This window comes from Kogia breviceps, chromosome 2, assembly GCF_026419965.1.
Source record: "Kogia breviceps isolate mKogBre1 chromosome 2, mKogBre1 haplotype 1, whole genome shotgun sequence".
Classification (NCBI taxonomy): Eukaryota; Metazoa; Chordata; class Mammalia; order Artiodactyla; family Physeteridae; genus Kogia; species Kogia breviceps.
This window is the reverse complement of record NC_081311.1, coordinates 162795991-162812927: the sequence shown is the minus strand read 5'-3', so window position 1 is coordinate 162812927 and position 16937 is coordinate 162795991. Positions and strand designations below refer to the sequence as shown.

General features: G+C 35.4%; 1 protein-coding gene across 1 annotated transcript in view; it reads left to right on the top strand.

Annotated features, from left to right (window-relative positions):
• Positions 1-16937, top strand: part of DNAH7 (dynein axonemal heavy chain 7) — a 230209-nt gene that overhangs the window by 170076 nt on the left and 43196 nt on the right. The window contains exons 48-53 of the mRNA XM_067023255.1: positions 2040-2230; positions 6142-6275; positions 7010-7345; positions 10918-11044; positions 11981-12175; positions 13676-13768. Of these exons, the coding sequence (XP_066879356.1) occupies positions 2040-2230; positions 6142-6275; positions 7010-7345; positions 10918-11044; positions 11981-12175; positions 13676-13768 (1076 nt within the window). The remainder of the gene's footprint in view (positions 1-2039; positions 2231-6141; positions 6276-7009; positions 7346-10917; positions 11045-11980; positions 12176-13675; positions 13769-16937) is intronic.

The following is a 16937-nucleotide window of genomic DNA, read 5'->3' as shown; positions in this document are numbered from 1 at the left end:
TACATTGTTTAGTATCAACTGTGTATAGAAAAAGATAAATTAAAAATACTGAAAAGAAAAATATTTAAATTCATAGGTAGTTTTATGTCATTTTCTATCAAGTTATACATGCTATGAATAAATTACGTAAAATATTTTGGGGACGGGCTTCCCTGGTGGCGCAGTGGTTGAGAATCCGCCTGCCAATGCAGGAGACACGGGTTCGTGCCCTGGTCCGGGAAGATCCCACATGCCGCGGAGCGGCTAAGCCCGTGAGCCATGGCCGCTAGGCCTGCGCATCCGGAGCCTGTGCTCCGCAATGGGAGAGGCCACAACAGTGAGAGGCCCGCATACCGAAAAAAAAAAAAAAAAAAAAAAAAAAAAAAAAAAAAAATATTTTGGGGAGGGAAAGATTAAGAAAATATGACTAGAGGTTGTTTTTCAGTTTCATCTGTTGAAAGGTAAAGTGAAGCACATCAAACATTTTGAGAGTTTGAGCAAAAATCCATTTAAACCAGGCAGTGCCAAACCAAAAGTGATAAGGAGGGTCCCTCCAACAGGAGCTGGGGAAAGATGTATACCGTACAGAAAAAGTAAGGAAGCAAAGAAAGGAAACTATTTGACTGATTACAGTTTAAAGGCTACTTGGCTGCTTGTGATTGATTGGTTGTCCTTCGAGTTTTGATTTCATAACCTTGAGGCATTTACAGGCTTAAATTTTGGTTTACTTATGTAAGTTACCACACTTACAGCCGTCTCAGTCTAATGGCCTCCTTGTTTAATTAATTTAACATTTCTTTATTTTTCCTCTATATTTTCCACATGTTCTACAATAAGTGTGAGTTACTTTTGTAATTAAAAAATATAGTAACCGTTTCCATAACTACAACTAGAAATGCTTTTTCTCTGGTGTCTTATACCTCATTGCCATCATACTTGGGCATATAGTGAATCCCAGATTGGCAGGGGCAGTGGGGGGAGTCCTGAGTAGTACTCTGACTAATACTATGGAAGCAGGCAGAATGACCAGATAGCCCCACCAGTGAAGCCCTTTCCACATACATCCATTTATTTTTATGGCATCATTTCTTTTAAAAATTATTGCTTTTGGCAATTACCCATTTTATTTTATTTATTTATTTTTAAAATTTATTTTATTGAAGTATGGTTGATTTACAAGGTTGTGTTAATTTCTACTGTACAGCCAGGTGATTCACATATGTATCTATGCACACATTCTTTTTCACGTTCTTTTCCATTATGGTTTATCCCAGGATATTGAATATAATAGTTCCCTGTGCTATGCAGTAGGACCTTGTTGTTTATCCATTCTGTGTAATAGTTTGCATCTGCTAACCCCAAACTCCCACTCCATTCCTCCCCCACCCACCTCCCCATTGGCAACCACACATCTGTTCTCTATGTCTGTGAGTCTGTTTCTGTTTCGTAGATAAGTTCATTTGTGTCATATTTCAGATTCCACATATAAGTGAAATCATATGGTATTTGTCTTTCTGACTTACTTCACTTAGCATGATCATCTCTAGGTCCACCCATGTTGCTGCAAATGGCATTTCACTTTTGATGGCTGAGTAGTATTTCGTTGTGTATATGTACCACATCTTTATCCATTCATCTGCTGATGGACAATTTAGGTTGTTTCCATGTCTTGGCTATTGTAAATAGTGCTGCAGTGAACAATGGGGTGCATGTGTCTTTCCAAATTAAGAGTTTTCTCTGGATATATGCCCAGAAGTGGGATTGCAGGATCATATGGCAACTCTAGTTTTAGTTTTTTGAGGAACCTCCATACTGTTCGCCATAGTGGCTCCAGCACCAATTTACAAGGAGGGTTCCCTTTTCTCCACACTCTCTCCGGCATGTCATTTGTGGAATTTTTAATGATGGTATGGCATCATTTCTTTATACTCAGAAGACAAAAATAGTTTTATGCCTAACTAGAAACAGCAGATATTTAGAAGGCTGAAAGAATTTGGAGGCTTGAAGGTTTACAGTCAATATTTAAAATAACATGAAATATTTTTCTGACTTTATTCCAGTGTTGCTAGAAAATGTTGGAGAAGAACTAGATCCAATCCTGGAACCTCTTCTACTAAAACAGACCTTTAAGCAGGGTGGGAGTACCTGTATCCGACTTGGGGACTCTACCATAGAGTATTCACCAGACTTCCGCTTCTATATTACTACCAAGCTAAGAAATCCTCATTATCTTCCTGAAACTTCAGTAAAGGCCAGTATCTAAAATAAATGTTTCTTTACCAGATTTTACAATTAATGGCTGAATTTTCCTCCTGAGCCATAAGAAAAACAGGTCTTCCTGAGTAAAATGGATTTTGTCCTTGTTTGGCATTTCCTGAAATTGCTATAATAATTTCCAAATGTTGCTTTTGTATGTGCATGAAAGTAATAAAGGAGCCTTCAGTATGCAGTGATAAAAGACGATGAGAATCTAATTTCTGCAACTGATATTATTCTTAGATTTTCATTGTTAAAAATAGGTGACATATATGCACATTTTTCCTTTGTAATAAATGATAATATGCTAATTCTTAGAATGAGAATTCAAGAACAGAACTCCATTCTTCTGTCTCAGAATAAGGTTGCTGCTATCTGATTTTATATAGTTACTTAAAGGAACTGTTTTAGATCACTCGTTCTTTTAAAATACTAAAAATTCCTTTAAAAAGTAAAGTTAGTTCAAAGTTATAGTCAGTGACTAAAATGACTTGAGACATTGATGTGTAACCAAGCTTCTGGAGGTTAGTCCATTTTTTATTCCCAGTTCTTAGCCCTGGTTGGCACTTGATAAATGTTTGATAAATGTTTTTAGAATGAGCGAATGAGGAAGGGAAGGATAGTTTTCATTTATAGAAGCTAGGAGGAGGGAACATTAAGAAATATTCAGATTTTGAAAGAAACATAGAGGCAAGATGCATCCAGAGGGTCCAAATGCTGTCCTTTATTAGAAATATTTAAATTAACATGGGCATCTCTCTGGAGAGCCAGAGGAGGCGCTAAGATGACATAATTCATACCCTCCAAGGTGAATACTCATGGTCCCTGCTCTCGAGAGGCTTACACTGTAAATAAGCTGTGTGTCAAGTGACAGTATTTATGACTAGGAAGGCATAGAGGGACTCAGAAGACATAAGGGACACACTTTAGACTAGACCTTTAGGGAAGTCAGAAGACTGGGGGAAGGTGGGGTGACCCTTGAGCTTAGTTTGAAAGACACAGTGTTAAAATTGTGAACATTCTTAGCCATTGTTTTCAGTTAATTAAAATAAACCTGTTTTCTAAACACCTAAAAATTGGGTCATGTATTCACCTTTTAGGAGAGGCAGTATCTGCTAGTAGTTAAGAGCATGGATTCTAGGGCCAGACTCCCTTGGTTCAAATCCCAGGTCTGTCACTTGCCAGTTGTGTGACTATGGCCATGTTATTTAACCTCTCTGTGCCTCAGTTCCCTAGTCTATAAAATGGGAATAATAAATGTCTATCTCATAGAGTGATGTGAAAACTAAATAATCTATGTAAAATGGTTACAATAAGGCCCAGCAATAGTGTTATGAGAGGTAACTATTAGTACTATTATTTAACTTTTAAATATATGTGAACAAGAATGACATATAAAAGAAAATAAATCCCAAAGATGCATTACCAAAAAAAATTTTTAATAAATCGCATGGAAAACCTTTTTTACTTTTCATTAAAATTTATGAAAATATCACAAATAACATAAATAATAATTTATGTACACTAATAACTAGTTATAGTAGAAGTCATAAACCACTGTGGAGAGGAAACTATTTTATGATTCAGTATTGAAATCCTTCCAATCCCTAGAGTGTCTTATTGCTTCATTATTTTTAATTGCTGGGATTGATTAAACAGGGATTAGAAAACAGTGAGGTGGTTACTTGCTTTCATTTACAAATTAAAATACTTCCTCTTGATCTTATTTTCAGGATCTTTTATGTACTTTTTGCTTTCAAAAGTACCCAAGGGATGGTATTGTGCTGCTATAGTTCTTTTGAATCCAAATGAAAATAAAATTATGAAATCATATTTGTATGATTTTAAATGTTTATTTGTGAGCAAATGGCTAGATTTGCAAAATCTTTATCTCAAAACATCTAACATTAAAGGAATATGAACGAATACCTCTTTGTGCCTGAGATAAAAGTTGTAAAACATACATTTCCCTAAGCACCGTGACAATGGTTTGGAGAGTAAAGCGAGTGTAACCTGTGCACTTGGTTTCTCATGCCAGCAGGAAAAATGTCTTGAAAACATTAATGATAATTTTTCCATGAATAAATGCCAGAGCAGTAGAGAACTGCATAACAACACGGAATCATTTTTAATTGCTCAGTTTCAAGAATTGTTGCTTATTATGCCATATAAATTTTTGATTATGCCTATGTAATCTACATGTAGTGGCATCCAAGGCCTGCCACGGGGCAAGCCAGGGGGAAAGGTTTAACCCGAGGACACCACCATGGAGAAGGTGCCTGGGTTTGGGCAGAAGAGGGTGTCGCCTTCACAAGGGTACAGCAAGGAGCTGTTCCATAGCTTCCTGATCACAAGTAGGAAATTTCTCACAAAAACAAAGTTACTCTGTTCACGAAGAGGAAATATTCTCTTACCAGGGAAGTTGGAGGGACCCAAGTTCTCCCATTCCTCAGTCAGGGCTGAAGCACGTGCAGATGTTTCAGAGTGTGTGTCTGAGATTTCACAATCAGTTCAGCTTAGCTACAGTGAAAGACACGTGAAAGGGAGGAGTGGGAAGTGATGCTCAAGCAGAGGTGCAGACCTTAATTCAAGACGTGAGGGCAGGCAGACTGCAAAATCGAGGCTTAACAAAGCAGGGGGGGCGGGGGAGGTCAGCTTGAGCCAAGGTCGAGTGTTTATCGGTTCATTGGTGACCAGAGCCAGAAAGTTTCTGCAGTTTATTGCTGTGTGTGTTGATAGGTATGTGGAGGCAGGAGTGAGAGGAGCAGATTGTAGAGGGCTGAGGAATGAAATGAGGCAGAGACAGAAAGCATATACAAGTAACATTTTCAGTTATATAGTTATGAAGGCACAAAGAGAGATCGTTCAGTAGCTGAAAGGGATTGTGTGGATGATTTGTTTTTTGCTTTTTAAAAAGAGAGACCTAAGCATGATTACTTTCTCACTTACGGGAAAGACTCAGGAGAAGGGGGTATTTTAAATTGTGGGCAACAGAGTGAGACCTGCCTGTAAGAGCCATTAGGTACCAGCATGAAGCAGGGTTAGCAGACTGCATCTTTTTTTTTTTTTTTTTTTTTTTTTTTTGCGGTACGCGGGCCTCTCACTGTTGTGGCCTCTCCCGTTGCGGAGCACAGGCTCCGGATGCACAGGCTCAGCGGCCATGGCTCACGGGCCCAGCTGCTCCGCAGTATGTGGGATCCTCCTGGACCGGGGCACGAACCCGTGTCCCCTGCATTGGCAGGCGGATTCTCAACCACTGCGCCACCAGGGAAGCTCCAGACTGCATCTTGATGGACACTGTTGAACTGTATATTCCTTAGTTCATAGTAGTGGCTGAGTATCATATTTTAATATGATAATATAATACAACATAATATATGCTATGTTGTAATATGATTATATTATAGTATATATCATTATAATACGTAATATGATTGTCATATTGTGAATACCGTATATACTTATGACAAGTAATTGTTCTTTTTTCTCTTATCTCTTTGTAAGATCTCCTTTGCTTTTTGACACCACTGGGATCCTTAAAACGTAGATCAGCTAGTCCAGCCAATATGAAGGATGGCCTCCAGCCTGATTCTAATTGATTTGGGGATTAAAAGGTAGTCAGAAATTGGACCAATTTGAAATAAGAATAAATTGATCACCAAACAAAACCCTCTGAAGTATTACATTTATGACCATGAGAAACTTCAGTGGGTTTTTAATCCAACAATCCAGTTTGCCTATACCCTTAATCACCACATCTACAAATTCCACTTTTCACACATACTACCATGGTAAATAGAGTCAGTTTTAAGATCAGAATTTGAAGTGTATAAGCAGAGGCTTTCTCTGTTAAGGCTTTCTCAACAGAAATAGTGATGCAATTGTTGTGTACTCTTTCATTTATAGGTGACACTATTAAACTTCATGATCACCTCAGAGGGAATGCAGGATCAGCTTTTGGGAATTGTGGTGGCACGAGAAAGGCCGGACCTTGAAGAAGAAAAGCAAGCCTTGATATTACAAGGAGCTGAAAACAAAAGGTTTTAAATGTTATAAAACACAGAATTATTCTTACTTGTTTCAAGATCACTTAGAATCAATTCAAGTACATTTTAAAGATCTACTTTGTTAGGTTTAATAGGTGCATTGAATGGAAAGACTTAAGTGGAAAATATATGGTATTACAGAGTCTCTATGTTAACTTGGAAACCTGCATTGCGGAGTATATTTTTACATACAAGTTCTTAGGCATTGGAAGAATTCAGAGGCCTGCCACAAGTCAAAGCAATATATTTTCAACTATTCAGTGACGTTTTAGCACAAAAGTTTTAGTATTCATTATGTAACTGAGGTTACCTGTTTTCACTGGAGCATAGTCTGAATGAATATGCTGCATTCCATTTTCTGCTTGTAATATCTATATCTTAGGTAAAAAGGGTAATAGTGCTCTAGAAGTCATGAAAAATTTCTGAAAATAAATGGAGTGATACTTTCCGTTCATTGGGGGCTGAGATTCTTAATGGCAGAGTAGATGGGCTTACCATATCTCTCTCTAGTTACCACATAAATGATCATTAGAAAGAGAAGTGGAGCAGAAAGGCCTGTCTTTTTGACATTTTGCAAGATAAGGAATTAATTATACAGCATCACCGTTACGGATATCTGTCACAATGTGATGCATTTCTTAAGGTTACAAGCTCTTTGTTTCTTATGAAAGAACATATACACGAAGTGATTTTTCATGATTTCGTCTGAGAAAATTGTTTTATTCCAGGCAGTTAAAAGAAATAGAAGACAAGATTTTAGAAGTTCTTTCATCTTCGGAAGGCAATATATTAGAAGATGAAACTGCCATTAAGATATTATCTTCCTCCAAGGCTTTGGCTAATGAGATTTTTCAAAAGCAGGAAGTAGCGGAAGAGACAGAGAAAAAGATTGATGCCACCCGCATGGGCTATCGACCTATTGCCATTCATTCCTCCATCCTGTTTTTTTCTATTGCTGACTTAGCTAACATCGAGCCCATGTACCAATACTCACTGACCTGGTTTATTAACCTTTTCATCCTGTCTATTGAAAATTCAGAGAAATCAGAATTTTTGTCAAAAAGGTACGTAAAAACAATACTAATTAATAGTAATAGTAGCTAATGCATGAGAAATAAATAGTAATCGGTGGCCTTCATTGGTGTTTCAGCGTGGTGTGCACCTTACAGCCGCGTAGCTAGACTGAACTTGATTAATAATTGTACCAGAAATAAATCTGAGGGTTATAAATTGAACAGATGTGACCAAATTCAGTCTGCCAGGACTTTGTTTAAATAGATAATGGGATTATAATGTAATTCTAAAAAGAGGAAACATATACTTCTCTTTATCATTTGCAAAAGTTATTTATGATGGGAGGTGTGGAAAGAGGAGGTAGTCCCCCTAAAAGACATGACTCTTACCCTCTGTAAGCTTGCATTCCAAAAGTTATATATTCACATTTTGATATACACATGTATAAAATTTGTCAGATAACAGGGTTTGTGAAAAATAATCTTGTGATTTTGTTATTCTTATTTATATAAAATACCTTATTTTACTGTTGGCGATTGCAGTAAGTAATGGAACTAAGGCCTACTTAATAGTAAGTCTCTGGGAGAATAAAATTTCATTTTATTTGTTGTCAGTGAGATAAATTTTAGTTGGTATTAAAACATGGTTTGTTTTTTTTTTTTTTTTTTTTTTTTTTGCGGTACGCGGGCCTCTCACTGTTGTGGCCTCTCCTGTTGCAGAGCACAGGCTCTGGACGCACAGGCTCAGCGGCCATAGCTCACGGGCCCAGCCGCTCCGCGGCATGTGGGATCTTCCCGGATCGGGGCACGAACCCGTGTCCCCCGCATCGGCAGGCGGATTCTCAACCACTGCGCCACCAGGGAAGCCCAAAACATGTTTTTAATAGAGTCTAACATTAAATTACTTCTCGAACAAAGAATTGCAACCTTTGCCCTTTATAATTTTATCAGTCAATACAAAGCAAGGTACTTCAGTTTCCTAACTGTTCATACCCACAAAAGAAACTCGATTTACTGCTTATCACCCACAGTTAAGAATTATCTTTTAGGGGCTTCCTTGGTGGCGCAGTGGTTAAGAATCTGCCTGCCAATGCAGGGGACACAGATTCAAGCCCTGGTCCGGGAAGATCCCACATGCTGTAGAGCAACTAAGTCTGCGTGCCACAACTACTGAGCCCACGCACCTAGAGCCACCACAAGAAGCCCGCACACCGCCACGAAGAGTAGCCCCCGCTCGCCGCAACTAGAGAAAAGCCTGCGTGCAGCAACGAAGACCCAACACAGCCAAAAAAAAAAAAAAGAAAAAAGAAATAAAATAAATTAATTTCAAAAAATATGATTAATAAATATTGCCAAACAGAGTTCCAAAGTGGCTACAGCAAGGGAGACTCTTTTAGGAGTTCTGCTTAATCTTCCTTTTTTTTTTTTTTTTTTTAAATAAATAGTAAGAAGCTAGCTGTCATTCAGAAATTAAAGATAGAGTTCTCATAGAAATCATTTTTTTGTCAGTCATTGATAAACATCAGATAACCTGTTAAATATGTACAATTTTTACTTGTCAATCATACCTCAATAAAGCTGGGGGAAAAAACAAACATCAGGTAACCCGTGTTCTCTGGGCAACTATTGAGTTATAGCTATAACAAAGGCATAGAAAACATGTGACTATTAACACCAGAGTACTAAATTATTTGAGAATCTTAATATTGGTCTAAAATTATCTCTAATTTCCTTTTACTCAGAGATAAAAATATTTCATTTTTGTCTTCTGATAGTTATTTTTCGTAATAATTATTATTTAATAATACCAAACATATGTTATAGCTAAATTTATGTTATAACTACTATGGTATATACTATGAAATAGCCATAATAATCGGGATCATCTGGTTTTTTTTTTTTTTTTCGGTACGTGGGCCTCTCCCTGTTGTGGCCTCTCCCGTTGCGGAGCACAGGCTCCGGACGCGCAGGCTCAGCGGCCATGGCTCACGGGCCCAGCCGCTCCGCGGCATGTGGGATCTTCCCAGACCGGGGCACGAACCTGCGTCCCCTGCATCGGCAGGCGGACTCTCAACCACTGCGCCACCAGGGAAGCCCATCAGCATTGAAAATAATAATTTTTATCCTCTTTTATACTGTAACAGATTATTAAAATATATTTTAATTGGCATTTTAATTAAATATTTTAAATACTTGATATTTAAGTATTTAGAAATATTTAAATATTTTAAAATAAATATATTTTTATTGGCATTTAATGAAAATGAACTTGAATTTCTAGTGTGGTTGACCCTTATAATTTTCCTTTCTATCTTCCTATCTACAAGAGGAAGTTTGTCTTAAAGTGCAGAAATTATTTAATTCTAGAGAGACCAAATTTGAGTCACCTTATATTAATTGTACTGTTACATGAGAGAAATTAAATGCCAAGTGTGAAAAGACCATCTATTAGCATAAAAATGGGGACAGGAATTGTATGCTTATTTTGAATTTTCAAAGAATTCAACTGTATCTCAGCAACTAGTTTCAAGGACCTCTCTACCAAGCCTTTTTCAGAGTTCTCAATTAGAAATAAAATATATCAATTTGTTGTAATTCTTTTTATGGGAATGCTGGCAGGGGGTAAAGTAGTTAAAGAAATAGGGAGGTAATGAAGAAACTAGAGCGGGGATGATCCACAGCTTAGGATATCAGTCTGGAAATAACCAAGATATGGTCATACTGCTAGATTTTTTTTTTCTAGGCACATTAAGAAACACCAATGTAATTTTGTTTAATCATAAACTATAATAAGTTTCCCTTTAGATACTTTATCCTTTAGATCATTTAGGTCATTAATCTGTGTAAATCATTAGCTTACTACAAATGTTTTCAGCTAACTTTATTTCTATTATAACTACTATAACCTATGTAATAAAAATATTTTTTCAACTTTTGTCTCAGTGGTAGTTTACCCCTCATGAGATAATTAGTGAAAATGCTTAAAGTGCTATATTCATGTTAAGAATTATTATGAATACAGATCACACATGTTAGCACTTACTAGGAAGTTGTTAGTTGCAAATATTGTGATTATTCACATTTCTGTGTCTTGTCTATGTGGTAAATTAAAATGTAGTTTATCAAGTTTTGTGATTTCTCTGGCTTTTACGGATTCATGAGCAGAGTAGCACACTACTAAACTTAATGTTAATTTAATAAAGGAGCTATTAATTTTAGTCTGTTCATTAATATATAATATAGAACATTTGGAAGTGTTTATGGAATAAAGAAATCCAGTTTTACCCCAAGAAATGTTTTATAGTTAGAAATAGTCCAAAAACTGTTAAATGTAACAGATTAATATACTGTGCATTGACTTTTTTCCAAAAGGAAGATTAAGTTTTTTAAAAATTCAGTCAACAGTAAAAATGCAATTCTACTGAGATGTTTCTACATTGTGTAGCTCTCAAATTGATGCCTGCAGTTAATAAGGATCCTTGATTTGTTTGGGGAGTAATTGACCAGAAAGCTAATTAGAAGAGCAGACATCTAAATGGTTTATAATAGGTTTTCCCAAGAGCATTTTTTCTTAAAGGATAATGCATTTTTATTTATTTACTTTTCTTTCTGTTGACCCTTAGGCTTCAAATTCTCAAGGATCACTTCACTTATTCCCTTTATGTTAACGTCTGCCGATCCCTCTTTGAAAAGGATAAATTACTCTTTTCCTTTTGTCTAACTGTAAATCTGATGCTACATGAACGTTCGGTCAGTATTGTTTTAATTTGTAGGGAAAAAAATATTAACGTGAATTCATTAATTTATGAATTTGTGTGGGAATATATATAAAAGAATTGTAAATAGTTAATTATAGTTAAGGCATCGCAACTAGATTGAATTTCACAGAGGTGAAAAATAAATTAAGCAGAGTTCATTATATAACTATTACTACTTAAATTTTTATATGTTTTAGTTTAAAATAGTTTCTATCAGAATATCATATAAGTAGGCATATAAATTAACTAAATATATTGATATATGTACTCCAAGTAATAGTATAAATGGCAATGTTTTTAGAAACTTTTGCAAGTTCATCAAATCTAACCATTGGGCTTAACGATACCATTCATTAATTTTTGCTATGTTTCAAATCTATTAAAATATAGGAAGCACTTTAAGACTGGAAGAGAGGTGTATAAATTCACTATTTTATATTATGTGTTTAAGATTTATTGATTTCATATGGCAATGTATTAGTTGAATTCTGAAGGAGTAAAAGCTTTATTTTTGCATTTCTTGCAAAAATTTCGTAGCAGTACCTCATTATGTTTTATGGAAAAATAATTGAAAACAGCAGATTGATTGCTTCTCAACAATTTTCAGAGCCAATAAAACTCTAAGAAGTCATTTAAGAAAGCATATATTCAAAAAGAATAAATTCAGATTTCCATGTTTAGATCAGTAATTCTGGAGGAAAATTATCAAAAATACCTATCTAAAATGGAACTATTTTGAAAACTGGTTAGAATGGATACATTGGTTTCTTATGAATAAATACTGAGCTATACCAGTAACTATAGAATTTTATGGGGACCATACCTGAAGCTTAAAAATCAAATAGTCAATTCTTTTAAAATGGTTGTAAGTTTACTATGTATATGATGAACTCATTTCTGACTCTTCATGCTACTTTGTCTTCCAAAGATTAATAAAGCTGAGTGGAGATTTCTGCTAACTGGTGGCATTGGACTGGATAATCCTCATACCAACCCTTGTACGTGGCTTCCTCAAAAATCTTGGGATGAAATATGTCGACTAGATGAGTTGCCTGCCTTCAAAACCATTCGTAGGGAGTTTATGCACTTAAAGGATGGGTGGAAAAAAGTATATGACAGTTCGGTATGTTTTTAACCCTCTTATTTCAGAGTTTTTAAATGGAGAAAATAATGTCAAACAGTTTACTCTTATCTTTGAATAAAAACAAGATTTAAGTAAGCTTTAAACTGGTCAAATATTAAAATCAGTGTTTCGATTAAACTATCCTCACCTTCAAAATTGGTGGTTCTGTTTGCACTTCTATTCAAATTCCTTGAAATATATAGAGATGCAAAAAAGCTGCATGGTCCTTAAAAGTACTCTTTTTGAATTTCTATGCCAGGTTTTCTTATTTATTATCAACTTGTACTTTGGCAATCATAATGGCAGATGAGTTAAAATTTTATAAAACAGATATTGTTTAGATTTTCTGAATACAGGACACAAACTAATAAATATTTTTGTCATTTGATGAAAGGGAAAAGCTAATAGTTCTCAAATAATTTTCATGAGACCCTATCTTGCTAATTGGAGATAGCTAACATATACCATGATACTCAGTTTCCTTTCTAGAACACGTAGGAATTGTTGCCTTCCCTCCCTTTTCTTTTAGCACAAGGGCTAATATTTTGCTGATTCCCAGTTAATTTTTTCTATTGTTTCTACTCCATGGACATTCTGCTTTCCTTGGGTTTAATATGCAACAGTTCTGTTGCAGGGGAGGGTGGAGGGGAAAAAGAGCCAGATGCGTGGAGAACACTTTTTCTCTGGTGACCTGTTTTTTGTATTATACATGATAGTGAGATTGTGTCTACACCTGAAGTTAAATATTTTGGACTGGATCTCTTTTGGATCGCTCCTAGTTAGTAACAAAACTACATTTCCCAGAGGCAAATATGTTTTTGTGTATAGTTGATTCTAATTTAAATAGAAATTTCCCTATGATGAAGCATAGAGATTTCTGATCTGAGATACCACATAGCCTTCCTAAACGTTTCAAAGGTGCAGGTGTCTTTTTTTCAATGTTTACTCCTCCTCCTGGAATCTTGATACCTTTCTTCTTGCATATTTTTAATAGTACTCTTTTGGCTTCTTCTTTGATATACACATTCGCAAATATCCCTTTCTAAAAATGATACCAATAATTCTTCAAAATAAGAAATAACACATACCTTCTTACTTCGTTTGCAATAACTGTTTTTTTTTTATAAATAGATAATGAGAGTAGTTGGTAGGTTTTTAAAATGCCTTTGGAGAAATAATGGAGAAAATCTAATGCACATTTATTTTTTCAATAACAGGGATCATTTTGTGCTATTGATTAATATTCATATTGACATTAACCCGCTTAATTCATGTCTTAGTTTTGTTGTTTTTAGTGGCATTTTAAATTTTCTTTTTATAGCTTATTTCATAACTTTGCCCCAACCTAATAAAATTTACATTAGCATTCTTGAATTCATTTAGTCATTATATGTTTTCTGTAAAACTCGATTTAAAAGTCAAAATACTGTTTTTTTTGTTTTTCTTTTTCTTTTAAATAGTCTTCCAAATAGCATTGAGTTATATCCACTGTCATTTTAGGAACCACATCATGAGGTTTTTCCTGATGATTGGGAAGATAAAGTGAGTGAGTTTCAAAGGATGCTTATCATTCGTTGCCTGAGAATGGACAAGGTAAATGTGGTCTTTGAAAGCAGCTCAGTGAGTCCAGTCCCTCCTTTCTCCACAGTCCAGCCAAACACGTTTTTCCTTATGTAATCGTGGGTCATGGGGGACGTAAAGGAACCTGGGGGAAATAACCCCACTTCCTTTTCTAATGCACCCATTTTTCAAAAAGTGTATATTTATTAAAACCACACTAAATTAGTAACTCACCAGATTATATTTTATAGTTTTATTTATGTTATGATTCTTCCTTTTATTATATGCTTCCCCAATTCCTCACAATCTACTTCCTTTACATGTAGTGATCTCATTTTTATTCTTACTGTTTCGATGAAATTAGTCAATGTGGTTTACATGAAGCTGATTTACTAGACTTTTTGGCTCCTCAAATGCTATCCTGTACATGGTTTTTTCTTGGCTTTTGGAAAGCTAGTAGAATATTAAGACATTCATCACTGCTAACTACAAAGGAAAATGTCTATACTATTAATTTTCATTTCTTTAAATAATAAATTATATAACCAGTGAATCAGCTGACCTGTCGTATCAACAAATTACAGTACTCATTGGCATCCTCATTTGTATTATTAAATTCCATTTAAAAAAACAACTGTTCACTTAATTGTAAAGACCCATACCCACAGAGATATCTACATACTCTGAGAAAATGTAGACATTAGGAGAGTTGGAAAAATAAATTGAACAAAATATTCTAATTGTCCACTGTTACTGCTTGAGTAAAAAAAAGTATACATAATTATTTCAAAATTTACTGTATTCAGAATTTGAGTTGCTAAGGAATATAATACAATACTTCCATTCTAACAACAACAGTAAAAGCAGAGCTTAGATGGTGAAAGCAGTGTATTTTTTTTTTTAAGTTTTTCTGCACATCCGTGATAATATAGGGTAGCGGCATTCTTTCCTCTGTAAGCCATGGTCTGTTCGATGAACACATGTCATTCTTGCTTGACTTGGCAGTGTGGCCTTAGCTAGGGCCAAAGTATCTGTTAGGCACAGGGCCTAGGGCCCACAGTAATCTTAGGGGTTCATGGAAATGTTTTAATTTCTTTTAAAATGAGAAAATAAATCAGTCTGTATTATATTTGTAATTATACCAAAATAGTTGTAAAATATAATTTTTTATATTTATTTATGGAAGAAGGGACCCACGAAGTGCCAAGGGCCCCTGAACATCATAATGCTGCCCAGCTCTTAGATGCTGGAAGTACCTCCCGTTGTTGAGGACCATCATTAAACTGATAAAACATCTCCCCCTTGGTGGCCCTTTTAAAAATGAATTTTCACTGGAACTTTAGCGTTAAGCGTCAGAAGTTTTCACTTCAACTATTAAATATGGAAGAATATGAAATGCTTCAAACTCTTGCCTAATATGGCTTCTTCCTTTAAAACCTTTTATTAAAATTTTCAAAGGTTTTTACTTTGTTTTCTAAGCTAAAGACTGTTCTGCTAAATGACTCTGCATGTACCATTGACCTTCTCTCCTCAATATTTGATAAACAAAGAAGTTTCTGTTCATGTTTTCTTTTGTTGAATTAGAAGTGATTAATGAGCCATTTCCTAATTGCAGCAGTTTCATCTATAAATATCTTTTCCCCAGTTCGTTTTTAAAAAATGGACATTTTAATCTGAAAATATGTTGAGCTACCAAATAGATCCAATATTACTTTCCATAGACACTCTCTTTTTAAAGTGTATTTGAGGGAGCTGGGGAATTAGATACTCAAGCTGAGGAATTTTTGTTTGTAACTTTTTGTTTGTTTTTAAATCAATTGAGGTTAAACTTAAGGTTTCATACTTCTCTTGCTTACTCGGCACAATACTTCAGCACCTTGTCTTATAACTTTTTCTTATATTTTTTCATATCTCCTCTAGAGTTTTTTTTTGGATTGGTTGGATGAGTGTAGACATTAACGCTACTCACCAGTATTTCTGGTTCTCCTCTCCTGAATACACTTGAGGTGGGGGCATTGTGGCCATAAACCTTGCTTTGGCCAGTAAAATGTGAGCAGAAGTGTTAGGGCAGAAGCATCTCACTACCAGTGTGAGATTCTCCAGGGCAATCCCCGCTGCCACCAAAACTGTGGAATCACATGTTGATATTTAAGTGCCATAAACAGGCTGCAGTGCTGAGCCAGCACAGGGAGAGTTTGTTGCCTGGACACCCAGATGACTTTGCTGGGACAAGAAATAACCTTTTGTTGTGTTAAACCACTGAGATCTGGAAATCGTTTGCTACTACAGCATAATTCAATTTATCCTAAGTGATTAACTAGTTACCATTATCTATACTATCACACCCGTAATCCTTAATATAGAAATAATTATTAGTATGCTCTTACATTACTAGCAACCTCAAACCCTTCAATCTTGCTGTTGCCAGGTCCTTTAATTTCTAGTGGTAAATCGTTAACGTTAGAATCTATGTATTTAAAATTAATATATGACTATTATGCTCTTAAAAGAATGATTTTCCAAAGCAAAATGGTATTAGCATGCCAGAGAAAGGAACAGTGCTATATGAGGCTAATAACTGGGCTAGTACTACATAGATTTTATTTCTTTGCCATCTCTAAGTCATGAGATATATATATGTCCCCTAGGAAAATCAGCAATTGTTTGATCTGTAGTTTACAGTATATGTTATTTGTCAGCACAATTTTTTCTGTCTCCTTTCTACTACTCTCCCTTCAAAACCAACTCCATCCCATGGTAAGAAGCCACAGATGCCAGGTTATCTAATGCTCTAGTTTGGAAAAATGTAAAAGATGCTCACTGAATCACCAGTAGGAGAAATGAGATGAGTTTGTACCTTCCATAGAATTTAATAGTTTATAGTGTTTTATTGACAAAAGCATATCAGATGGATAAATACTGAGGTGTGGAATGTTTTGAGCCCATTTACAAAATGAAGAGCTTCTGGCCACAGTTCTCTCCTTCTGGACAGTAAACAAAAAGCAAGTTAATCAACTTTCAATAAGAAACTTGTCAAATATAAGTTAATATGTTTCTCTGACCTCAGATAAATCCTATAGGAACTTGCAAGGCACAGAAGAACGTACATAGGTGACCACAAACTTCTTTTCTGCCTTTGGGAAGATGGCTGCCTAAATTAGTCTATAATTTTGGTTACTGACAGATTTCATTTTATAAACCT